Source organism: Lutra lutra, chromosome 8 (assembly GCF_902655055.1).
Source record: "Lutra lutra chromosome 8, mLutLut1.2, whole genome shotgun sequence".
NCBI classification, from domain to species: domain Eukaryota; kingdom Metazoa; phylum Chordata; class Mammalia; order Carnivora; family Mustelidae; genus Lutra; species Lutra lutra.
Window position 1 is genome coordinate 62,088,402 of NC_062285.1, and position 27,869 is coordinate 62,116,270.

Sequence of the window (27,869 nt, forward strand, 5' to 3'; positions counted from 1 at the left end):
ATATGTAACTAGTCAGTCTTCTCAATAAAATATTTTCAAGTTGCTTATTTCCACTTAAACCCACTAGCTGTTGTATCATTTGACTCATTTCCCCCTACTACTCTGAAAAAAGAAAAACTAACTATCAATGAACAAGAAGTATCGCTTGTGATGAAAAAGAAGAGACATTTAACAACAAAATCTGTTTCATTTTTTAAAAGACAGTCCAGTTCAGTTTTAATAAAATATTAATTTAAGAAATAAAAATCCTGTAATCTGACACATCCTATTTTCTGCGAAGTCAAAGATAACGTTTTAACACAAATTTTACTCTGAAAAGAAGTTAAATGGTGTAATTTAATTCTGGAGATTCTGATGAACATTTTTCTTTTAAATTATTCTAAAATGCAGGGGAAATGATTTTACATTGTCCATTCTCTGTATAAATGATATTCCACTCTGACTAAAAAGAAATACAGAATAAACCATTCTGGATGACTGTTGAAATACATTTCCTTTTCTCTTTTGCTTTGTTCTTCCCAAGGATAAAGCCTTAAGAGAAATAAACCACTTACCACTGACAAGCAAACTTCTCACTATCTATTTCCACTATTCCTGGAGGTGGAGCAACATGCTGTGCTACAACTGCTCTGGAAGCTAAAGAAAAAAATACATTAGCTACATCATTGGTACACACTTAGTCACTACATGCCATTTTAGTTCACGGACACTGAAACAATTAATATTCACAAAGACTACCTTTCAAAAAGGGGCATAAACATAATGAAAGTACACAAATTTGAGAAAGAAACTTATAATGGAGCACATATCATACCAGGCACTGTCTTTGATGCTTTCTATAAACTCTTTACTATCACTCAAGTAGTAACAATAATATGGATTATACAGCTAATATAAACTCTTTTCCCCATGGGTCAGATACTGAGTTAAATACTTTATTTATATTAATTCTTCTGTGAGATGGGTACACATAAGGAAACTGAGACTCAAAGTGATTAAAAAAACCAGCCCAAGGTCACACAGCTCAACGCATCAGTAAATAAGAATCAGTTCAGTTATAGAAGAAGACAGTATCAGAAATAATCACTTCACTTCTGAATTTAAAAGATTAATATTAACTCTGCAAGTGGCATATATATAACACTTCTGGGAAAAGGTGAACAAAAGTATGAACTAATTTAAAGTCCTACATTCAAGAAAGAATTTTCGTAAGATTATTCTTCTGGGAGAAAAAAATCTGTTGTAATAATAGTTTTCCAGTACACCTTTTGTCCTGAGAGAGGCAAGATGGCTCTTGGTATGGCTCTTGATGGCTCATTTAAAAATGTACTAGTTATTAATCTTAAAACACATACCAATTTCTGAGATTTTACTTATGACATATTTTAAAACAATTCAAGTCTGATGAATAAGTTAGATCATCTATTATTTTCTAACAAGTAGATCAGATATGTAGAAAAATAAATGTTTTCTTTTCTGCTGTATATAAAAGAACTAATGAAAACATAAAAATATGATAATATACTTAGCCATATTATGATGATTTAAATATGAATCTTACATATTTTTAAAATTAAAAATTATACTGCTTCATCAGCATTATTTTAGTTTTTAAACTTATAAAATGTACCCACTATTTTTCAAATAACATTTTAGCAAAGCTCAGAATCCTCAAACAGAACAAATGTATTTCTAAAATTACTAGAACCCAAGGAGCTCCACAGCACATTCCAATCTGTTAATGATCGAAAGCCATCCTGACTAATGTCTGATGAAACCCCAAGCTTTCACTGGGATAAAAGCTAATAGCAGTCACTTACTGAACATTTACGCTGTATTAAGCTATTTACACTTATAAAACATGGTTTGTTTTAATCTTATTTATAGGCCTAAATTTAATTATCCCCATTTTGCTAAGGAAAAAAATAAAGCTCAGAGATTAAGTTTACAAAGGAACACATGATGGAAATGGCAGAGCTGTGTACAGCCAGGTACTGGATTTGAATCCAGGTCTGTCATATTTCAGATACCATACTATGACATACTATGACATTTCTTTTTTTTTTTTAATTTACTTATTTGACACAGAGAGAGAGATCACAAGTAGACAGAGAGGCAGGCAGAGAGAGGAAGGGAAGCAGGCTCCCCGCTGAGCAGAGAGCCCCATGCAGGGCTCGATCCCAGAACCCTGGGATCATGACCTGAGCTGAAGGCAGAGGCTTTAACCCACTGAGCCACCCAGGTGCCCCCATACTATGACATTTCTTAACAGAACAAAATAATTACAATCAAAAATTTTCCTGGTGCAACCCCAGCTTATCTTTTCTTCTCCTAACTTGGTAACGCCATTACAGAAAATATCCGAGCAGGGCCTTAACCCACTTGGAAATCTTCCTCCTTTTTCTTCATCAATTGTACTACGAGAGAATATAATCTATTTGGACTGAAATCTCCTGAATCAATTAATGACCAGTTGAGCGAAATATCAGTAATTATGTTGAAATTATAAAAATTTTATGAATAATGTATAAAGAAGAATAAAGCAGCCACAATTAAATTAAGATGATAAACTGGAAACACAGAATTACTATAAAAGTGGCTACAAACTGAGAAGCACTGCCCTTGGGAAAGATACCTAAAGATTCATTCCAAGTGATTCAAAGGTACTTATACTTTAAAAGGAATCAATTTCCAGGGGCACCGGTGGCGCAGTCGGTTGAGTATCTGACTTTTGATTTTGGATCAGGTCATGATTTTCAGGGTCATGGGATTGTGGGATGAGCCCTGAGATTGAGTCCGGAGACAGGTTCAGCACTCAGTGGGGGGTTTGCTTGAGAGTCTCTCTCTCCCTCTGCTTCTGTCCCTCCCCAACTCTCTCTCTCTCTCTCAAAATAAATAAATAAAAATCTTTAAAGGAATCACTTCCCAGATGCTCAACTTCTGTATATACTCCTTTCTAAAACTGCTCTTCTCCCATTTTGGAACAGAAAGTCTTAACTTTCATCCATCCTTTATAGCAACGCAGGTATGGTTAAATGCATGGCTCTCAAGTCGGAGTGGCTGGTTCTAGACAGAGTTCCAGCACTTACTAGCTGTGTAACCATGGGCAAGTTAATTAACCTGTCTATAAAATGGGGAAAAGTAAAGTACACTGACCTCCTAGGTCATTATGAGGATTAGAGGAGTTTACATATAAGTCACTTAAAACAATGCCTGGCACACAGTTACCACTATATAACTGTCAGCATGATGATGATAATGATGATGATGATGATGACAATGACGATGATGGCGAGAGGTAAAAACCTCTAGGACACCAAAGGGAGAATTAGAATCATTAGAATCCACAAAGCTTCGTTTAACCAAGGTATTATGGTAGGGGTTCCTATCTATATTTTATGATGTTTTATATATTATAGTTAAGGGCAATGTTGGGCATGAGATAAGGAGTATTCTGGCCCTTTGGTATATTCTGAATTCAGATATAAAGTGATGACAATTTTTGCTTAATGTCCTTTCTTCCTCTATTTTCTATCTACTGTCAAAAAAAGGTGTTACTTTTGAGTCAGAATCTTGTATAAGTAAAGCACAGAAAGTTTTTTAAAGAAATACTGAAGGTGGTGGCATCTTATTTCATTCAGATGACATGATCATGGCTCGTTTAACTGTCTTAGAATTCTGAAGTAAGGAAGGTGTCATGGGAACACCTATTAACCATACTTTCTCGGAATGAAAAATAAAGTTGGACCTTTTTTAAGTAATGAAAAGTGAGACTGATTAAAGCAAAATACTTTTGATAATGAAGACTAACTTTACCAGTTAGGTTATATGGGAGACATTTTCTGTAGCTGAATGGGAGAAATCTGCAGTTCTAAGGTTTTTACAAAAAAGTACTCAAAGCACATGATTAAAGTACCTTATCAAAAACTGTACTGGTCTTGAATATTTCAATTTTCCTAATCCAGTGGTCCTCAAAGCATAGTCCCCTGACCTGCAGCATCAGCATCTCACGGGAACTTGTTTAGAAATTAAAATTCTCTGGTCCACCTGAATCAGAAATTCAGGGTATAGAGCCTAGAAATCAGTGTGTGAGCCCACCAGCCAATTCTGAGGCACCCTTAAGTTTGGGAACTGCTGTGTTAATATTTCTTGACTATATCAGGTTAAACAAGGTGCATCTAAGCAAAAGTCAGCAGGTATATTTTACAGTCATATCTTATTAATTATCTTTTTGACATATTTCCAATAAAACTTAAAAGTAAATGTAATGACTGGGCAACATATTCTTTTATGAGTCATATGTTAATTCTTTGATTTCAACATATCAAAGAACTCAAGTTGACAGAAGATCATTAAATATAATTTTAAGAATTTTGGATAATTCTGAAGTTCAAAGAACTGTAAATTCTATCCTTAGGTATTTATTGATGTGAACTAGATTTTCAAATTAAATCTATAAAAAGGAAAAATGGATTGAATGTAGAATTGATGTTGAACCCAGTTTCACTCTAGCAATTAAAAAAACATTCATTTTGGGATACACTGGAGTAACACTTTCCAGAGAACCACCTCATTAAGAGATGAACTTCCAATAGCTACTTTGTCATGTCCTGTTGTTTCATGTATTGCTTATTTCTAAAACTTATAATGATAAAATTTTAAATACTTAAAACTTTATAGAGTAACACGAAACTGAAGTTAAAATGTCTACATTTATAGGTGATAAGTACGGATAGAGTGGTGGATATGAGTTCAAGGAGAAAGAAGGTACCATAAAATTTGGTATTAAGTGTCTGTGTATTTAAAATGGATGATGGCAACTATCAAGATTCCACTGGATACAAAAAGTACTTTTTATTTTAAAATGTCAATTTAATATACATAAAAAATCTTACTTAAAACTATTCAAATTATAATGAAGAAATTTAGATGTCAAACTAAAAGCAGGTGAAAGGTTACTTAAGTTTTCATCATGATAGGAAGTGAGCAAAACTTCTGAAGACAACCATTCCATAAAAAAACAGTATTAAACAAATGATGGGGGTGGGGGACAAACTATAAATGATAACTAATCAAACAATTAAAAGTTGTCATTCATTATGAGCAAGTAATAAAATGCTCACCAGTTCAAAAGTGAATTTTTAGGTCCTTAGAGGCTTATTCCCACCTCTATCAATGAATTACTATATATATATATATATATACGTATATATATATATATATATATATATATATATACATACAAGTCACAAACTCTAAACGTTTAATTTTGTCCATTTGCCAAATGAGGGCCAAATCTTATTTGAGGGGATGGGTTTATTTGTTGAGGTCACTGGTCAGTGAGGAGGCAAAATCAGTAGTTTCCATCAAAATTACCCTTAAATATTCTTCAAATGGCCCATTTTATTTCAGTGTATCACTGACAATTTATTAATTCCTCTAACTCTTGGTTGAACAGAGTTTCTCTATAGCCCTCAGTTAATTTAATCTTTAATTTCTTCTCTGAGTATAGAAATATACCCCTACTATCCACTTAACTGGTAAAAAGAACTGTTTCATTTCTTTGTCAAGGTTGAGAAAACATTATTATTTGACCACTGACTCGTCAGTATGTTATTACCTGTGGGTTAAAGTTACAGAGTAGGTTAGTAGTCAAATTCCTATTTTTTTCATGCTTCATTGTTTGTCCAATCCTGTTAGTTGACACCAAGCTGAAGTTAAATACCCATATGATACAACTCTACCATAAACTTCAGAAAGACATAGTGGAAATCAATAAAATATGTGATACATATTACATACCTTTCATGTGAATAGAGTATATAATTGTGATCCTATGAGTTAGAGTAGAGGAGAGACTGAGATCATGATTAAATGACAGGAGAACAAGTAGCTGAGAGATGTGATGGAAGTCTGAACTGGGGCACTGCACTGGCAACTGAAGAAGCCAGGGTATTTAGGAAGACTCAACAAGATTTGGGGATCAAATGGACACAGTAGTTAAAGGTAAAAAATAATGAGATTTTTGAATTAAGTATAGTGAGGGAGGTTGATGATCTAAATGTATTTCTAGGCTGAAGGGAAGAAGCAGGTAAAGAAAAAGAGGCTTGAGATATAGGAACGAGGAGACTGATATTTAGAGCACAGATTCAGAATCTGACATCTCTGAAGACAAGTGGAAGTTGAAGGAAAATGAGTTCAGATGCTAATAAGTTTATAAGTGAAGGGTTAAGAAGTTGAAGAAAAACATGCCACATGGCTCCCATATTAATTGCAAGGGAGAGGTAACAAGATCAACTGAGAAGAATATCCTCTATTAAAAGAGTATCCTCTGTTAAAAAATACAGGGAAAGAGAAATGTCTTGGGAATGGTGGGAGGTGGAAAAGAGCACATGAGGTGAAAGGTGGATTGTTTTGTTAAGACAAATGAAGGTAGAGAAAGCACTCCCAAAAAGGCTGAGAGTGCTAAAATATAAAAATGACGACTTATAACAAGCCAGGAGAAAGAAGTCCAAGGACTGAAGAGAATGCTCATTATTAGATAGCTATGAATTCTAATGAAAGACATTTGAGTTAAACAGAATTGACCCAAGGGACCTTAAGAAGGGTGCACAAGTGCAGGTACAGACATGTGTGTCTGATCCAAGGCTCTGATTCTGTGGTTTTTGGTTCAAGTATTAGGAGGAATTATAGTTATGTGCTTGGATGACCAGCTGGGAGAATTATAAGGTTATATACGATTAACTTATTCTTGGCATATCAATTTCCAGAGACCCAAATTGCAAATAATAAGTTCATCAGGGTACTTCATATTGCTCTCACAATTGTAAATATCTAATCCCTCACACTCCTCAAAAAAAATTTTTTTTTAAATCTATCATACTATTCTTCCTCTGTGCTTACTTTGGTCCTACTGGTCCTAGAATGTATAATATCTAAGAAATTAAAGCTCATATTCAAGTTCAGCTTTAGCCTATTCCACTATTACAGTATCAGTCCCCTATACTGCACATTTACATTTATCTTTAGTATTAAATCTTACATACCAGTAACCATAATGAAAAACATTATGTAAAAACACTAACCTGGGGCAGATGCTACATGGGTCTGGGTTTGGACTTGTTCTACAGCTTGTGGCCTAATTTCAGATAAAACTTGATGACTGGAACTTGGATGTTCGACGAGTTTCACTGCAGCTAGTGCATCAGGACCAAACATCTGAATATCCATAGAAACCAGACACACTAACATGTCTAAAATAAATTAAAAACCAATAGTTATTAGTAATATTATCAAACAATGACATTGCTGAAAAACACATGCTATACAGAATAACTGCTTCTCAGATGGCAGTCCCTGAACCACTGTACATCAGAATTATCTGTAGATCTTTGAAAAAGATTTTTAGGCTCAATCTCTGAAGACTGATTTAGTAGCTCTGAGATGGGGATTAGGTATCTTTATTTTTGAAAAGTTTCCCAACTGATTCCGATGTGTAGCCAGATTTAGGAGCCACTGATATGGAAAGTGACATCTTAATTTCTCACTAATAATTTCAAGCTAAATCTCTGTTTACTCTGGTTTTAGTATTTATACCCAAGATAGAAATCATTCTAATCAATGAGTAAATGTTAACATACTTTCATAATTGTGTTTAAAACTGACAACCCACTAAAGAGGTGGTAAGTTGATTAATTTTAAGAATAATACCATTACCAGCACCTTCTAGGAATACAAGGAAAGTTTTTCACTCAGCTTCAGTTGCTTAATAGTAGCAGCTGACCATTTGAAACAGAAAGACTTGCTCCTCAGAGTTATAGCAATTTTGTCGGTTGTTTGGTTGGATTTGATAAGTAGTAACAGAAATAAAGAAAGGAAGAGGAGTTATTGATAGCCACAAACACCCTGGTCCCTATATGACAGAAGTTTCTTGCTAATCTAAAACAGGCAGAACGAATAACACAAACATGTGTGTCTGAAAGGGTAATGACTCCTCAAAATAAACAGTAAACCCCAAATACCAATTGTGATTTAGTATAGCACCCCATTAAACATTTTTTCCTCAATAAAGAAAATAATGTTTCTTTGGTTTAATCTTACCTATGCTCTTTTCTACTTTTGCAATTTTTGTGCAAGCAACATCTCCCATTTCTGTGAGCATATATAGCACCTCGAGTGTTGAGATCACGAGCAGCACATCAGGTAAAGTGAGATGACAAATGATCTCTCTGTATGAGTCCTGATCGACATATTCACAAATCAAAACACCATTATCTTCTGCTTTGCAAAGATTCCCCAAAATTTCCATGCCTGAAAAGCATACACACACAAACACATATTTATTTTTTAATAGATGGTAAAAAGTCTGTGCATATTATACAATGAGAAAATTAAGTAAGTACTTACCCCTCATCTTTAAAAACCTATCCCTTGACATTAGGCATTTTGTAACAGTATGAAACATCAGATGAGTAGTTTTGAAATCGACAGGGTCCAACAGAAGCTGGAAAATGGAAAGGACATTATTGAGGTAGCCCTCTTCAATGCTGTATATTTCAAATTTAATAAAAATTAATTTTTTTAATGTTTTTTTAACAGTGTTGCCCAAGTTTTTAAAAATTTACTGTGGGAACAACCATCACTAAATCTGGAGCATCATTTCAAATATTTTTTCCAAAAAAGTGTGTGATACCATAGTTAGGCAAAACTATTTGTAAGCCTTTCATATTCTCTAAGTATAACAAATACAATAATGCTACATACTAAAAATTTAAAGTAAATATCATTGCTAACTATCAAAACTGTTTTAAGTTACTGTCACATGCTTACCTCAGCTGCAATATTTCCTAACGTGTCAAGGCCTAATTGCCTTAGAGAAATAAAATGACTATGTGCAGAAAGTAATAGGAAACGAAGACAGGTACGATTAGCTGCCAAGAGCTTAACATTGCCCTCTTCAAAGGAAAGATTTCGCAAAATCACTGCAATCTGAAGTACCCGTTGTCCTTCAATATCATTAATGCCCAGCTTTCGAGGTGGATGAAATAAAGATTCCCAAATCCATTCTCCTGATGTACCTTCTATAATAGAACACATATATTTTACTTAAATTGATATTTCATTTATTATTATTGATATTTCAAAGTTACTTAAAATTTTTCTTCCTGTCTTACCATGAGACTTGTTTCTGTCAGAAATGAGGTCACGTACTTCATTATCATCAACAATGTCTTTCCAAAACTGTAATTAAGAAATGATTATACTTAATTCTGACATTTGAAAGAACTATTCTATTACTTTAAAAATAGTCACGCAGGGCACTGGGTGGCTCAGTGGGTTAAGCCTCTGCCTTCGGCTCAGGTCATGATCTCAGGGTCCTGGGATCGAGCCCAGCATTGGGCTCTCTGCTCATCAAGGAGTCTGCTTCCCCCCTCTCTCTGCCTGCTGCTCTGCCTACTTGTGATTTCTCCCTGTCAAAATAAAATCTTAAAAAAAAAAAAAATAGTCACACCTACTATAAAACTATAAAATTTCTATTTATTTACAGAGAGAGAGGGAGAGAGAGAGGGTTGGGAGGGAATAAGGGAGGAGGGGGAAAGAAAAAGAGAGAGAGAAGGAATCTTTTTCTCCTTTTTTTTAAAAAGAGAGAAGGAAACTGGATGGGGGAGGGGCAGATGGAGAGGGAGAGAGAGAGAGAATCTTAAGTAGGCTCCATGGTCAGCACAGGGCCTGACTCAGAGCTCGATCTCACAACCTTAAGATTATGCCCTGAGCCGAAATCAAGGGTTGGACGCTTAACCAAATGAGCCACCCTAGTGCCCCTAAAACTTGTACTTTTAAAAATCCATGTAGACATCATTATGTGCTATTTAATTAATTGACATAAATACTTAACTTTCTATAAGTTTAAGGTACTTAAATAATAAGGTATCATTTCAGATTAGGGATTCTTAAGCTCGGGTCCACAGACTTCTAAACGGTCTGTGAAAGAAATTAGGGCATCTGTGAAATTAAATGGAGGGAAACAGTGATATCTTTATGTTCATTAACCTCTAACTAAAATTTGGTATTTCCTTAGCAATGCCTTCAACGCTGAATGTTAGACAAAAAAACAAGTAATAGTAGCAGTACCTGGGGTATGTCACCAATATGAATTACAGATATTTTCTGATCATTTTACAGCTATGGCAAGTATCTAGAAATAGTGCTTATGCTCATTAGTATCTGAAAATTATGACAGTCATTAATTCTGTCATTAAACAGCACACAATCACAGTATTCCTGTTTATAGACGTGCCTGAGACACTGCCGGCTAGTTACTGAGCAAATCTACATCTAGAATAAAATCAAATATTTAAGTGGTGAAGTTGTGTTCCCCAAGTTTTTAACCCAGATATTTGACTTGCTTTCCAGTATTCCATATCTGTAAACTGTTTTTGATTCAAATGTGAGAAGAGATGAGCCAACATCCGTGGTCAATGTTCTTTTTCAGGCTAAGAATCAAGTGACCTTATACTACATAACTATACAAAATGAAATATAACTTGAAATTGTCTATGACACGTAATTGTATTACCTTGTTAGAAATGCACTAATAAAGAAATGCATGGACTATTAGTTCACTTTTTATTTCTAAACATTCTCATGTGGATATTTCAAAATAACTTTATTTAGTTTTTGTAATTAAGATTCTTTCACATTTAAAGCCACTAGTCTGAGAAAATGTCCACCAGGAAAAGGATCAATTGTTCAAAAAAACTCATGAAAAAGAATGTTTGGTAACAATAAACAAGAACTAGGCATATGAAGAAAAAAAGACTATGTTCAATAAATTTAAAAAAAGGCCCATAGGAAATTCAAATAACAAAGATATCAGACATGGAATTTTTGATGATCATGGATAATAAATTCAAAGAAATAAGAGATTGAAAAATTTGGCAAATAAATGAAAACTATAAGAATGAAAGAGAAATTCTACAACTGAAAAGAAAAATTCAATTTAATGACTGATTATATACAACTCAAGAAAGAATGAACTATAAGTGTAGAAGAAAATACAATTTGGAAGCATAAAGAGGCAAAAGGTTGGGGGAAAATCCCATACAAGACACAGAACATACAGTGAAAAGTACTAACATAAGAATAATCGGAATTCCTGAGAATCAAGAGAGAGAATGGGCAGAAACAGGATTTGAAGAGACAGGGCAAAGAATTTTCTAAAACAATTTAAAGATGTTAACCTACAGATTTAAGCAGCACTCCAAATAATAAAGAAAGAGAAATAAAGATGTGTAGGAATATGAAAATAAAAGAATAAAATTCCTGAAAAGCAAAGATACAAAAGAACCCCAACTTAAATGCAAAGACAGGAAAAAAAAAAAAAAGATAATCTTAAAAAGGTCTACGAACTAAACTGACAGCAGACTTTGTAAAAAAATAAAAATAATGGAAGCCAAAAGACAATGGACATTTTCTAAGCGATGAAAGAAAATATTTGCCAAACTTAAATCTTTAAACAGAGAAACTGCCCTTCACTAAAAATGAAACCTGGCAAATGAAAACTGAGAAAACTCACCCTCTATAAACCAGTAATAAAGAAAAATATGTGAAAAGAGAGATGTGGTTTAAATCAAAATAAATAATGAATGAATAAAATACTAAAAAAATGTTTTATGAGGTAAAAACATGCTTAAAACTAAAATCTAAGAAAAAATGCCTGGAAAGAACTTTTGATCAGGCCATAATGCAGTAATTAGTACTTTGGTAGTCCTCTTCCTATCATAAAACCAGTATGTATAAAACAACTGTTTTCAGACTGGACAATATAATCACTGAAATGTGGAAAACAAAGGAAGTGAGTTCAATCACTGCCCCATAGTTTTACAGACACTCTAGACTATAGTACAGAGACAATAAATCCAAGAGATCGTAGTGATTTCTAAGCTGAGGAAACTGATCAGAGTTCAGTAAGGCCAGCAGAAATAGAATTTGAGAGCAAATTTGCAAGAAAGAGGAGCAAAGAAGAGAAAGAACTCAATGAATCTGCACGGGAATTTCTAGAGCTGATTGCTGAGTATTAAACTATGCATATGCAAGGCTGAATTCTAAAACCTTAAGCAAGGGGCGCCTGGGTGGCTCAGTGGGTTAAAGCCTCTGCCTTCAGCTCAGGTCATGATCCCAGGGTCTTGGGATTGAGCCCTGCATGGGGCTCTTTGCTCAGCGGGAAGGCTGCTTCCCCCCCCTTTTCTCTCTGCCTGCTGTTCTGCCTACTTGTGATCTCTGTCTGTCAAATAAATAAATAAAATATTTTAAAAATAATAAAAAAAAAACCTCAAGCAAAAAAACAAAAACAGAGAGAACAATTAATGAGAAGTTATAACTGAACAATTCACAAAATAGAGAAAACTCATTAAATACCCTGCAAATTCAGTAGAAATCCAAACAAAGCCATGCCTTAGGAGTAGGGATAAACTGGTGCTAGAGTAAAGGCTAATCTATCTCCGTCTTTTTTTTTTTTTTAAAGATTTTATTTATTTGTCAGAGAGAGAGGGAGAGAGAGCAAGCACAGGCAGACAGAATGGCAGGCAGAGGCAGAGGGAGAAGCAGCCTCCTGCTGAGCAAGGAGCCCGATGCGGGACTCGATCCCAGGACGCTGGAATCATGACCTGAGCGAAGGCAGCTGCTTAACCAACTGAGCCACCCAGGGGTCCCATTCTTAACAAAGCTTTAAAACAACATTCTAAAGGATCGGTATATCACAATCTATATGTCAACTAAAAGCATGCCAGAACAAAGTCCTACCTTCTTGAAAGTCACCAAAATCCAAACACTCAATAATATAATATTCTCAATATTCATATCTAATAAAAAATTACTGCATGTACAAAGAAAGTAGGAAACATGATCCATAACTAAGACAAAAATAGCTTCAACAAAAACAGACCCAGAAGTAATAAAGATAATGGAATTAGAAAAGAATTTTATTTTTTATTTTATTTTTATGTTACCTTTTTCCTTTTTTTAGAAAAGAATTTTAAACATTTTTGAACAAAATTTTTCTTTTTTATTAAATATTGGCAAAGATTTAAAGGAAACTATGAGCACAATTAGGAGGAAAATGGGATGGTGTAAAAGAGAATCAAATAGAATTTCTAGAGCTGAAAACAGTATCTGAAATAAAAAGTATGACTAGATGGGCTTAACAGGATAAGAGAAAATGAAAACAGGAGAATAGAAACACATATGAAATACACAGGAGGAAAAAAAAGGTCTAAAAACAATGAACAGAACTTCTATAGCCTGTGAGACAGTATATGGTCTAACATTTGAATAAACATAGTCTCAGAGAAAGATAATTATCATATGATCTCTCTGATATGAGGAATTTGAGAGGCAGGGTGGGGGGTTGTGGGGGGTAATGAAGGAAAAAATGAAACGAGATGGGATCAGGAGGAAGACAAACCATAAGAGACTCTTAATCTCATGAAACAAACTGAGGGTTGCTGGAGGTGGGGAGGTAGGGATAGGGCAGTTGGGTTATGGACATTGGGGAGGGTATATGCTATGGTGAGTGCTTGAAATGTATAAGCCTGATGATTCACAGACCTGTAGCCCTGGGGCAAATAATACATTATATGTTAATTTGAAAAAAAAAAATAGTCTCAGAAAAATAGGAGGGGAAAGCAAAAAAATTTGAAGAAGTAACTGCCAAAACTTTCCAAATTTCATGAAAAATACCAAACAAGAGAGCTAAATAAACCCAAAGCAGGAAAAGCAAAGAAGACCTCAACAAAGCACATCCTAAACAAAATAAAAATCAACGATTAAGAGAATACCTTAAAAGTAGTCAGAGAAAACACATCACACACAAAACAATATGATTAAAACTGACTTCCTGTCAGTAAAAATGCAAATCAGATGGCAATGAAACATTATCTTAAACTGCTCAGATAATACCCTGGAAACAATTTTATATCCGGCAAAAATATCTTTCAAACATAAAGGCAAAATAAAATTTTCAGGAAAATAAAAGCTAAGAATCAAAATTCAACCATATCAGTAATTTCATAAAGTATAAATGGTCTGAATGCTTGATGAAAAGGAAGAAACTGCACAAAAAGCAGATTAAAGGAAATAAGATTCAAGTATAAGTTATCTTTAAGAAACTATATAAAACCACAGATGAAATGGGATGTCCGAGTGGTACAGTCAGTTAGTTGTCTGACTCTTGGTTTCAGCTTAGGTTGTGATCTTCGGGTTGTGAGATTAAGCCCTGTGTCAGGCTCCATGTTCAGCGTGGAATCTGTTTGGGATTCTCTCTCCCTCTCCCTCTGTCCCTCCTGCTCCTTCTTGCTCTCTCTCTCTTTCAAATTAATAAATCTTAAACACACACACACACACGCACACACACACACACAGATGAAAAGCATAAGAATAGAAAAAGATATATCATGAAAACATTAATCATAAGAAAGCTGCTGTAGATAAATTACACCAGTGAAGAGACTTCAGGAGATGGGATATTATCAGAGGTCAGAGGAATGTTCTGTAATAAAAAATAAAAGCTAAGTTATCAAGAAAATGTAATAATCCTAAATGTATATGCAACTAATAACAGAGGTTCAAAATACACAAAACAAATACTGACAACTAAAAGGAGATATAAACATTCACACTTTTGATGATTTTAACACTCCTCTCTCAAGAAATCATAAAATAATTATATAGAAAAGCATAACTACACAAAAATCTTGAACACTGTCAAATACCTTGACTTGTTATTAATAAACACTGCACCCAACAATAGAGCATACATTGTTTTCAAGTGTGCATGAAACAGTCCCTAAGACCATATGCTAAAACAAGTCTTGATAAGTTTAAAAGATCTTATATAGGGGTGCCTAGGTGATTCAGGTGGTTAAGCGTCCAACTCTTGATTTTGGCTCAGGTCATGATCTCAAGGTCATGAGACTGAGCCCCATGTCATGCTCTGCAGTGGGCATGGAGCCTGCTTAAGATTCTCTCTCTTCCTCTGCCACTCCACTGTCTCTCCCCCTGCTCACAGCATACTCTCTCAAAAAATAAATAAATAAAAACTAACTAAATAAAAGAACTTATATAAACTTATGTTCTCTGACAACAGTGGAATGCGATTAAAATGAGTAATAACTATAACAATAATACTAATACTAAAAGCTACTTGGAAAAAAACTCCAAAATTAAATATTATACTTCTATATAAGCCATAAATTAAAGAAGAAATCACAAGAGATAGGAGAAAACACCTTTAACTTAATGATAATGAAAACTCAACATAAGAAAATTTGTGGGACACAACTCAAGCAGTTTAGAGAAAGAATTTATAGCTTTATAAACTGACATTAAACAAGAAGGAAAGTTTAAAACCAATGATCTAAGATTCTATTTTAAGAAGTCTGAAAAAGAGCAAAGCAATGAATAATGAGAGCAGTATATATAAATCAAAAGTGAGTAAATGGAGATGAGAGTTGTTCTAGTGTCCCTACGTTATCCAGAAAGTGGTAAAAGTACTAATTTTCTATATTAGTAAAAATTAAAATTATAATCTCTAGTGTAATCACTAAGAGAACAGAAAAGTATATAAATACTAAACTAACAGTAGGCAGAATACTGAATAATAAACAATACGCAGTTAAATAAAAAGGTAAGACTCCTCCTCCTCTCTCTCTCTCTGCCTGCCTCTCTGCCTACTTGTGATCTCTGTCGGTCAAATAAATAAATAAAATCTTAAAAAAAAAAAAAAAATCGGGGCGCCTGGGTGGCTCAGTGGGTTAAAGCCTCTGCCTTCGGCTCAGGTCATGGTCCCAGTGTCCTAGGATCGAGCCCCACATGGAGCCCCACATCGGGCTCTCTGCTCAGCAGGGAACCTGCCTCCTCCTCCTCTCTCTCTCTCTCTGCCTGCCTCTCTGCCTACTTGTGATCTCTGTCTGTCAAATAAATAAATAAAATCTTAAAAAAAAAAAAAAAAAAAAAAGGTAAGAAAGGAGGAAGAGAAAAAACCAAAACCAAATAGGTAGGAATCTAATATAGAAACCAATTTGAAACACTGCAGATTTAAACACAATTATATGAAAATTACGTTTAATGTAAATTGAATAAATGTACTAATTTAAAAACAATTTTTCACACTGGGGAAAAAAAAAAACCCAAGTATATGTTGTTTATTAAAAAAAAAAAAAAAAAAAGGCCCGGGGTGCCTGGGTGGCTCAGTGGGTTAAGCCTCTGCCTTCAGCTCAGGTCATGATCTCAGGGTCCTGCGATCGAGCCCCGCATAGGGCTCTCAGTTCAGCAGGGAGCCTGCTTCCCCACTCTGCTTCTCTGCCTATTTGTGATCTCTCTGTCAAACAAATAAATACAAATCTTAAAAAAAAATTTTAAAAAAGGCACAAAAAACATCTAAAATACAAGGATAAGTAAGAAAGGTTAAAGGCAAAAAAATATGAGCCACAGAAACCACAAACAAATGGAAGATGATCTTATATTGATAAAAGACCCCCCCCAAAAAATAGTAGACTTAAAGGTAAAAAGGATACTTCATATGTTCAACCGACCAGAAAGATATAACACCTGTAAAGTGCACTATGTAACAGTCTTGAAATACAAAAACACAGTATTATAGAACTATAAGGAAAGTCACATCCCCAGTCATACTGGGCATTCTTAACATGCCTCATTCCATAAATGAAGAAATGGACAAAGCAGCCAGTACTGATATATAAATACAAACATCATGATTAACCATGTTGGCCTGATATACATAGAAATTTATATCCAACAACTTCAAAATATATATAAATATAAATAGTGTTTATAAAATCTCATCAGTGCTAGACTATGAAATAAATGAAAGTGGAAGTATTTCAGAAGTTTAAGATTATACAAAGTATATTGTTTCTGCATAGTGAAATTCAGTTAGATTTTTTTCCATTGCTCTTTTTTTTTTGAAATAACATATATAATATATTGTTTGTTTGAAGGGTACACATCTGTGATTCATCAGTCTTTTTTTTTTTTTTTAAAGATTTTATTTATTTATTTGACAGACAGAGATCACAAGTAGGCAGAGAGGCAGGCAGAGAGAGAGAGGAGGAAGCAGGGTCCCCGCTGAGCAGAGAGCCCGATGTGGGGCTCGATCCCAGGACCCTGAGATCATGACCTGAGCCGAAGGCAGAGGCTTTAACCCACTGAGCCACCCAGGCGCCCCTGTGATTCATCAGTCTTACACAATACCCAGAGCTTACTACAATACATACCCACCCCTATGTCCATTGCCCAGCCACCCCATCCCCCACCCCCTTCCCCTATGATCCCCTGCCTTGTTTCTTAAAGAAAAAGAAAACTACAAAACTGTATGTTTTTTTGGATATTAAGAAACTTCCCTTTAAAAGAAGATATTTGCAAATGACATATCTGATAAAGGGTTAGTATCCAAAATATATAAATAATTTATAAAACTCAACACCCAAAAGCAAATCATCCAATTAAAAAATGGGCAGAAGGCATGAACAGACATTTTTCCAAAGAAGACATACTGATGGCCAAAGCAGACATGAAAAGATGCTCAACATCGCTCACCATCAGGGAAATACAAATCAAAACCACAATGAGATATCACCTCACAGCAGTCTGAATGGCTAAAATCAACAAAAACAAAAGACAATAGGTGTTGTTGAAGATGTGGAAAAAGGGGAACCCTCTTTCACCGTTGGTGGGCATTTAAACTGGTGCAGCTAGTCTGGGAAACAGTATGGAGGTTCCTCAAAATGCTAAAAATAGAACTACCCTAGGATCCAGCAATTGCACCTACTAGGTACTTACCCAAAGAATACAAAAATACTCATTTGAAGAAATACATGCACTCCTGTATTGATTTATTTATAGCAGCATTATCTACAATAGCCAAATTATGGAAACAGCCCAAGTGTCTTAAACTGATGAATGGATAAAGAAGACTGGCATATTTTTCCTTCTATATCTATGTATATATCTCTAAATACATAGATTATATACATACAAAGGAATATTATTCATCCAACAAATGAATGAAGTCTTGTTATTTCCAATGACATGGATAGAGCTATATATATATATTTAATAATGGTTAGTGAAATAAGTCAGAGAAAGATGAATACTGTATGATTTCACTCATATATGAATTTAAGAAACAAAACAAGCAAAGGGAAAAAAGAGAGAAAGGTAAATCAAGAAATAGACTCTTAACTACAGGGAACAAACGGATGGTTATCAGACAGAAGGTGGGTGGGGATATGGGTGAAATACAAGATAGAGGCTAAGGAGCACACTTGCTGTGATTAGCAAAGGTTGTTGTAAGGAAGTGCTGAATCACTATACTGTATACCTGAAACTAACATTGCACTGTATGCTAACTGGAATTTTTTTAAAAAACTTAAAAAAAGAAAGAAAGAAAGAAAGAAACTTCCCTTCAAAACTATCCACGTATCAAGCAGATGTCATAATGGAAATTATAAGATACTCTGAGTTATGAAAACATGAAATATCAGAATTGGGAGAATAAAGTTAAATATGTGCTTAGAAAGAATTTTATGGCTTTAAATGTATGTATTAAAATGTATATATTAGAAAAAACAAAACTAAAAAATCAATGCTCTAAGCACCAAGAGATTATAAAAAGTGTGGTAAATTAAATCCAAAAAATATAGCATATAAAAAGAAATATAAAGAGCAGAAATTAATGAAAACATGCAAGAGAGGTGATCATCTAATCATCTTCAACATATTTGTGTCTTCTAGATTTCAAGTAATTAGCAATTATACTCACAACCCCCACTCCCCATTGTAATTGCATAAATAAATACACAATTTGTGCATCTTATACTTTAATCACCACTTTTCTGCAGTTAAGAGGAAATCATCTGCTTAACTACAACCTAGAGGCTTGGCTTTTAATGGGTGGGGTGAGGGCACAATATAAGAATTTGGGTGAACTTGTGAAGTGGGGAATTAATATGCAACTCCATATCATGGTGAGAAACTAGAAGGTCTAACACCCTCACATAAAGAGAGCAAAAGGAGTTGACTGTCTCTATTTGAGTTTGAGTTAAAAACAATCTCCCAAATATTTCACCACTAGCCTGCTCCACAGCCCCCATGAGTTTGGTTTTATTACCAGAATCATCAAAAAATCTCCCATAACAAAATTAATATAAAGTCATTCTGACCAGTATTTATTTTCTGGTGACTAGCAAATCCCAACAAGAAGTGAAGAAATGAACTCTCCATCCAATCCACACAAAAATCCCATAAAAAAGTCTGCAAAAATTTATAAATCAAGATTATAAAACATGAAGGAATAATCCACCCTGACTCAGAGTGACTAGAATTAGAATTGCAAGAGGCTTACGTATCAGAATTGTCAGGTGTGTGTGTTTTTGTACACTTAATTTTTAACTTATATTTTAGATATTTATACATTTACATTTGTATAAATTTAATGTATACATAATTTGAATATTAATAAAGTATACTTAAAATATGTATTATTTGATTTACTAAAAGTATAAAAGATCAAAAGGGCAAATTTGAAAAAAATACAAAGAGATGTTCTAGAAATTAAAACACACATTTTAACACATTTAACAAATGAGTCAAGCGAAATATTAGATACAACTAAGGAGCGATTAAGTGAACTGAAAAACAACCTTGAAGATTACTGCTCAGAATCTAGGCATTCTCAGATTTATTGCTTTTGTTATAGATTTATCATTTTCAGAAATCAATGTATAATAAAAACAGAATTTCATTAGCCACTCTATTTTTTTACTCAATCACAACTTTTAAATAGGTATCTTTATATATTACACTAAAGATTAAAGTATAAGTGGTATGTATATAAAATAAGCAACCATGGATCCTTGGGCCTTGGTGACATGTAATTCAATGGTTCAATATTTAATGTGAGTTACCTTAACAAAATCTCTATCAGTCTTCTCCTTCCATTCTTCACCAAATACAGTAGAAAAGGATCCTAAAGCTAAAAGAATAAACAGTATATTCAGTACAATGGAATTATTCTTTCACTTAATTCCTTAAGATAGATGTGGAAAAAACAATAAAAATACATCTAAGTATCTTCTTTGCTAAAAACTATTTCATGGTAAATGATACAAAGTCATGATAATCTCTTTTGAAATATAATTTTTTAAATTACAGAATTAAAAAAACTTGTTTTTCTATAAACTAAAAATACACACTCATTTTTATAATATTTATACAAACAATAGAGAAAAGAAATGAAGAATACTATAACAGTTACTCTGCATTAGGCTTCATTTCTAGAGGAGAAAAATATCAAAAAGTCAACTAATGCTATTGCTATCAGGTTGTCAGATTTTAAAAATTTTAAATCTTTATATTAATTTCAAAAATAATTGTGTAATTCATATTTCAAATAAAAAAGGGCAAGGCATTCTTTGGAAATAATTTCCACAAACGAAATCTCCCTTAAGAAACACACTCAGGCTTATAGCTTCTTTGCATGTGATAGAGTCGTTCGGAAGAAAAATCAAATCATTCAATTCAAATTCTTAGTAACACTGTACCCTTAAGTCCCCCACAACAAAGGTTAAGGCATAAGTACATGTTACATAATTTTTTTCCTCCTTTATATTGCCAGCTCACATTGTCAGTTTATGGAACCAGACAGTTAAGCAGTATGATACAAATGTCTTCAACTGTGACACAATAAGCATCTGCCTTTAAAAATTAGGGAAGTGCTTTCATCAACTATGGTATTACTTCTGTAATGAAAGCTAGTTCTTTTGGAATACAGAAAGAAAACTATATAGTGGCAATTGTTAATAGAAAAACTAGTTTTGTGAACAAAATTCTTTAAAAAGCAAAAACACACCTTAATGGATATGTTGTAACCACCAAAGCAAATGGATATATCTTCTGTTGTAAAAAGATTCACTTAATCTTTACAATCTTACTATGTCTTTAAGTACAGACCTAATATTTCCTTAATGTTGAGTAAAAAAAAGGTTTATGAAGTATTTAGATTAGAACAAGAATTTTCATTGAAAAAATATTAAAAAGGATGAGGAGTAAATTTTAACATAAATTAAGTTTATCAATGATATTAATATTAAAAACAGGGTCATGAGGAAATGATAAAAGAACAGATGTGAAAGTTTTTAATAAATAAAGAATTTCATAAAATAGCAAACTTACATATAAGTAGCAACTTAATTAGAAAAATGAAACCCACATATTACTAAAGAAGACCACTAAAGAAATAAAGTTTTGTTATAAAGAAAAACTTCACTGGGAAAAGAATATTGAATGGAAATATAAGATGGAAAAATTAAATTTTTTTGTCAAATAGAACTTTTACTATACTTCTTCAACTACACACAAAAAAATAGACACACTTTATAAAGGATGTGTCATCTACATTTATCTCATTAAAATTCCATGTCCTAAAAAATAAATCATGGGCACCTGGGTGGCTCAGTGGGTTAAAGCCTCTGCCTTCGGCTCGGGTCATGATCTCAGGGTCCTGGGATGGAGCCCCTCATCGGGCTCTCTGCTCAGCAGGGAGCCTGCTTCCCCCTCTCTCTCTGCCTATCTCTCTGTCTACTTGTGATCTCTCTCTCTCTGTCAAATACATAAATATTTAAAAATAAATAAATAATAAATAAATCAAAACCTCTCAAAAGCCTAACTAAATCAAATATATTGATAATCCTCAAAGGATTTACTTTCCTAATGTAAATCACTGCTTTAGGTACAGGGTCTTCATAAAGTCCCTATGTAGTCTGGAACTCTAAACTTCTGACTGTTGAAATGATAGTAATATTCCTTAAATATCATTTGCTAGATTACTAGTTTTAGACTGCTACACTCATTAACGATTTAGGCTTTTAGATAATTGAAAGTGACTAAAAAATGCACGAAGATTAAACTAGGTCTGAAGAATGTCATGCCTCAGTATACCAAAACTGGTAAGGTAACTTTTATCATATTCACACACACACACACACACACACACACACACACACACACACACACACTCTTAATCCTTATCCAATGATTAAATGGTCAAGACTTAAATTATTCTGGTTTGAGAATATTTAATTTTTCTAAAAACTTCATTTTAAGGTTTCTAAATGTGAACATTTTTAACTTTTTTCTCTACTAAATGCTGGAAGATATCCTTAAAAGACCAAAACAAGGGGCGCCTGGGTGGCTCAGTGGGTTACAGCCTCTGCCTTCGGCTCAGGTCATGGTCCCTGGGTCCTGGGATCGAGCCCCCCATCTGGCTCTCTGCTCAGCAGGGAGCCTGCTTCCCCCTCTCTCTCCACCTGCCTCTCTGCCTACTTGTGATCTCTGTCTGTCAGATAAATAAATAAAATCTTTAAAAAAAAAAAGATCAAAACAAAGTATTAGGAACCACAGAACATGAAAGTAAGACTGAAATCCACCAAATTTAGATCTCCAAAGTTACAATACAAACTGAGAAGTACTTTGTTCCTCCCTCATGTAACCAATGAGACTTTCAGGCAGGGTAAGAAACTAGTTTTCACTTTTGTTTAAACATTTCAGAATTGTCTTCATATAACCTAAGTACCTGTCAAATTCTAAGGAATCCTACTTGGACAATCCCAAATAAAAATATGTTTTAAGAGTCTACTACCTGACCCAAATCAAACTGCAAAAAAATGAACTCATTTGTAAACATGTTGCTACTGAAAGATAAAACAATAACTGTCATGAATCTATAAAATACTAAAGAAATTCTCTCTCAAACTATCTCTACTGTGCTATACAAATAGTTTCTACATCATAAAATAATTTCAATATGTCAATACCTTATCCTTTTTTTTTTTCCTCCATATATCTGAATTGTTGAGAAGACATTATGGGCAGTTTGTTCTTGAACTGCTCAGTCTTTTTCCCAGGGGATAAATTAAATCCCTCTCTCCTTGTGACTGTGTGCACCCAGAACTTCCTTTTGATTCATGCTATCTACCCTATTTGAAATTATCCCCATAATTTAACCTTTAATAGTATATACTTCAGGGAAAAAAAGAAGTTACAATGGTATTGGAATAGAAGGAGGGTTGCTTAGCAAGTAAAAATTGTATATCAATAACATTCAGCCAACATATTTTAAAATGAAAAACCATGAGCAGAAAAAAATTTCAAAACATATTTTCTAAATCCCTTTTAACTACAATTAGAGAAATAAAAAATTTAATCTTTTTTCTTTTTGAACAATTTAGTCTTTTTTTTTTTTTTAAAGATTTTATTTGTTTATTTGAGAGAGAGACAGTGAGAGAGAGCATGAGCTAGGAGAAGGTCAGAGGGAGAAGCAGACTCCCCATGGAGCTGGGAGCCTGATGTGGGACTCGATCCTGGGACTCCGGGATCATGACCTGAGCCGAAGGCAGTCGTCCAACCAACTGAGCCACCCAGGCGTCCCGAACAATTTAGTCTTAAGAGTAATCTAGATGTAACAAGACACAATGCCATAGGAAATAAAGAATTTGACTTATAAAAATCTACAACTAGCAAATCCTATAAGTAAAAAGGATGTGAAATATCTGATAACTTTTACTTTATTTAGGCAGCAAATTTTTAAACACACCAACAAACTGTTTAATTAAAAATTACAATGACACATTAGGAAAAAAAAAAACAATTTCTTCCAGGTCCTAGCTTTTTATATCAAGATTTTGTATCAAACAATCTTCTAACATCAAGAAACCCTTATCACTACTCTAAGAAAAATCCAAGATTTTTATTTTAAAAGTTCTAGTGAGATCATTACTATTTGAATATTTATGGCTAAAACCCCCCTTCATTATCTTAAATAACACATTTAATACAATAAAAGCAAATAAAGAATGCTATTATACCAATAAAAATTATTTTTCTCCTTAAAAGCCTTTTTTAAAAATCCCTAACACCTTTATAGAATGATCATACGATATGATAGGTTCAGCTTAAAACTTACTGTCATCAAACACCCCGGCATTAGCAAGTAATAAAGTGATGATTTTAGGGTCTTTTTCAAGTTGCATGACGTGCTTGCTTTCATTTGATAGAAGAGTGCATACATTAATAGCAAAGTCCACTTCATTTGGGAGTCCAGATAACAGTGAAAGCACCAATTTATTATAATCATTTGGCGAATTGAAGTCCATAGATAGCCCATAACTCTGACGCAGATAATCTAAGTTAAAAATAAAACATCTTAAGTATATCAAGGATTAAAAACCATTATCATTAATATCATACAAATGCAAGACAGAAGTTTGTTTTCCTTTATAAAATTTAAATTAAGTAGAAGTTTAAAGAGTTCAACTTTCCAAACTTAAGTTAAAATTACAGTCTTCAGAAAGTATTAAAATACAAAAAAAAGTACTATTATACCCTCTTGGATATCATTACCAAATTATTAATATATCATTAGTTAAATTTACATACTCTACACTTTTTACTCTCCTACTTCAAGGGACCGTATCAGGTTTTTATATATTATAAGCCAGGGATACTAGTTCCTTTGAAATTTTTAACAATATCATGATTTTAGAGATTTTGGCTACCTTCTTTACCAAACTATAGGAGAATTATCGGTTTTGGGGTCAGATTTATGGCAATATAATTAACAGTAAAATTCATGCTTTTTGTTCTATGAGTATTGACAAATTTTTTAAAAAACCACAACCGCAATGAAGATAAAGAATATTTCCATCACCGCAAAAAGTTTATTTAACCTTTTCTGCAGTTAAACCCCTGTTCTACCCACAAACACTGATCTACTTTGTTTCTATAACTTTATTTCAAAATAACAAATAAATGGAATCATACAGTATGTAGTGTTTGGTTTTCTTTTTAAGATTTTATTTATTTGACAGAGATCACAAGCAGGCAGAAAGGCAGGCAGAGAGAGGGGGAAGCAGGCTCCCTGCTGAGCAGAGAGCCCAATGTGGGGCTCGATCCTGACTCTGAGACCATGACCTGAGCTGAAGGCAGAGGCTTAACCCACTGAGCCACCCAGGCACCCCCCAGTATGTAGTCTTTTATATCTGATTTCTTTCAATCCATGTTGATGCATGTATCAGTAGTTTGTTTCTTTTTAATGCTACAGAAAGGGTAGAACACAATTTGTTCATCCATTCCCTAGATGAGGGACATCTGGATGGTTTTTGGTTTTGGGGACTTAGGAACACTGCTGCTATAAACATTCATATACAGAACTTCGTGCAGAAATATTTTCCCTTTCTCTTGGAATTCTGGACCATATATAAGTATATATTTAACTGGGTAAGAAACTGTGAAGCTGTTTTCCAAAGTGGCTTACAGCATCTTGCGTTTCCACTGACAATATACAGGGTTCCTGTTACTTTGCATCCCTGCCAGCATTTTAACAGCCAGTTTTAAATATTCTGAATCTAACATTTAATAAATATTTTCTCCCAAACAAAGGCTTATCTTTTTTTCTTAAAAGTGTCTTTGAAGAGCACAAGTTTTAAATTTTGATAGAAGTCTGATTTATAAATTTTTACTTTATAGTTCATGCTTTCGTGTCCTAAGAAATCTTTGCCTAAGCCAAGTTAACTAAGATTTTCTGTAAGACAATTAATTTAAAACATCTTCAAAACTTTAGGGGCGCCTGGGTGGCTCAGTTGTTAAACGTCTGCCTTCGGCTCAGGTCATGATCCCAGGGTCCTGGGATCGACCCCCACATCAGGCTCCCTGCTAGGCAGGAAACCTGCTTCTCCCTCTCCCACTCCCCCTGCTTGTGTTCCCTCTCTCACTGTGTCTAGCTCTGTCAAATAAATAGATAAAATCTTTAAAAACAAAACAAAACAAAAATCTTCAAAACTTTGAATGTAAGGAAGATGGGTTTACAGAATACTAACATGTTACAGTATCATAATATTTAAGAAAAACATCATATTTCTAGAAATATTTCTTATTTTGGGTAGTGTAGACCTTGGTAGCTATGCCCTCAGACATATACCCCAAGTACATTTTTCACATAAAGATATAACTAGTTTAATGCAAAGAGGCAAGAAAACAAGAGATAGAAAACCTCTAGATGAGACATTTCAGAAATACATGAATTTTTAAAGAAATTTTTTTAAACCTTGCTAAATGGATTACAAGTAGAAATCTATTATCACAAGATGCCACAAAATCAAATTATATAGGGAAGAAATTTCTTTATTTCCCACTTTAGACAACTGAGACGACACCTCTTCAATTCTCAAATAGTCTAGGAATTTCTCCCTAATATAATGATAAATAAGTTCCACAACAGAGTAATAAACTATTATGACAAGAGACTCTTTACAATATTTAAAACTGAATAATATCTGTTCATTTTCTATAATCTTGATAATAAAATTTCTAATAACAACATAACATAAACAAAATCTGGAGAAAAGGTAACAAAACTTCTGTGAATATAAGAACAGATTTTGATATTTCTATACTGTACACTGGAACTAAATAGTTTAGAGCTTCCATGAAACTTTCAGACAAATCTCTTTCAGAGAAAAAACTTTGAACCCACATTCAAATCTGTCACATTCTTGTTTATGTGAGTTCGGTATGACCTCAAAATTGCTGTTCTTTGCTACTGAAGAATGAAAGATACCATCAGATACTCAATTCAGTGCACCCTTTCCTGAGTGACTTTGCCAAAGACATCTCCAATTAAAATAAAATAAATAAATATGATAATTACCAAAGTCCTTTATATCAGGCTTGGTAAAGATTTCTAACATAATGTAGGAGAAATTATTTATAAGATTTTAAGAGCTTCCCTTTCATTCCCTTCCCCAAGGAAATGTGCTTGAACAGCTACAATTTCATAACTGGTATGGGATTAGGAATTTATTTTCAACATTCTTGACTCAAAGTTTATACCAGTTTGCTGACAACTTAATCTAAGGCAATCACTCTGAAAGGGAGAATTATTCCTGGAGTGCTGTTCACACTATAGAAATCATACAATACACTCTTTCTATTATTGGCAGTGATTATCATAATCTGAATGTCTGTTAGACTATGGGGGATTTTTTTTTAAGACTATGGGGGATTTAAAGGAAAATCTTTACCTAAATAAAACTGATAAAATTAAAAACAAAACAAAACAAAACACAACGTCCTGTATAAAACTTTTCCAAATTTAAGCACCAAAACTGAAAATGGACAGAGTGCTTGACCTCCTTTTATCAAAAAGATTAGACTGGATTAATGATCACTAATATCCTCGCTAGCTCTGAAATTCCACAATTTCAGTGAGTTGTCATTTGTCAACTTTGTCTTCATAATTTTTCTACTAAAGATATTGCATATAAATTTTTAATATATTTTAACTTAAAAATTAATTTTTTATTTTAATTTTAAAATGTAAGATGAACAAAAAATTACTTAATAATCTCCCTATAATTCTGCAGAACTGACTGTATCCAAATGAATACCAACAACAACAAAATAGGGAAAGAAGGAAAGCAAAGAAAGGATTAGAAAAAAAAAAAAAAAAAAAAAAAAAAAAAAAGAAAGGATTAGGTATCTGTGGTAAGGAAAAGTATGAAAACTATGCAAATAAATGACAAAACTGTCATATATTGATGCTAGTGTTTAATAATCCTAAAACTCCAGGCAAAATCTACTCAATATTTCTTTTGCCACTTAAAGCTGGAGTAAGTTTCTTTAAGGAAAAATCTGGTCCCATATTCTATCAATGTACAATATTACATCAACTAAAACTGCACTCCATGCCAAATGTCCTAGAGCTACTGTCAATTGAAAATGATTATTTCAAAATATTA

The 27,869-nt window shown here is 33.5% G+C and overlaps 1 protein-coding gene across 1 annotated transcript in view; it reads right to left on the bottom strand.

Moving 5' to 3' along the window:
* Positions 1-27,869, bottom strand: part of ARID2 (AT-rich interaction domain 2) — a 166,670-nt gene that overhangs the window by 57,850 nt on the left and 80,951 nt on the right. Inside the window, exons 5-12 of the mRNA XM_047739727.1 lie at positions 24,038-24,256; positions 19,983-20,050; positions 9,174-9,240; positions 8,830-9,080; positions 8,407-8,503; positions 8,101-8,310; positions 7,086-7,253; positions 555-636 (exon numbers count right to left, since the gene is read on the bottom strand). Of these exons, the coding sequence (XP_047595683.1) occupies positions 555-636; positions 7,086-7,253; positions 8,101-8,310; positions 8,407-8,503; positions 8,830-9,080; positions 9,174-9,240; positions 19,983-20,050; positions 24,038-24,256 (1,162 nt within the window). The remainder of the gene's footprint in view (positions 1-554; positions 637-7,085; positions 7,254-8,100; positions 8,311-8,406; positions 8,504-8,829; positions 9,081-9,173; positions 9,241-19,982; positions 20,051-24,037; positions 24,257-27,869) is intronic.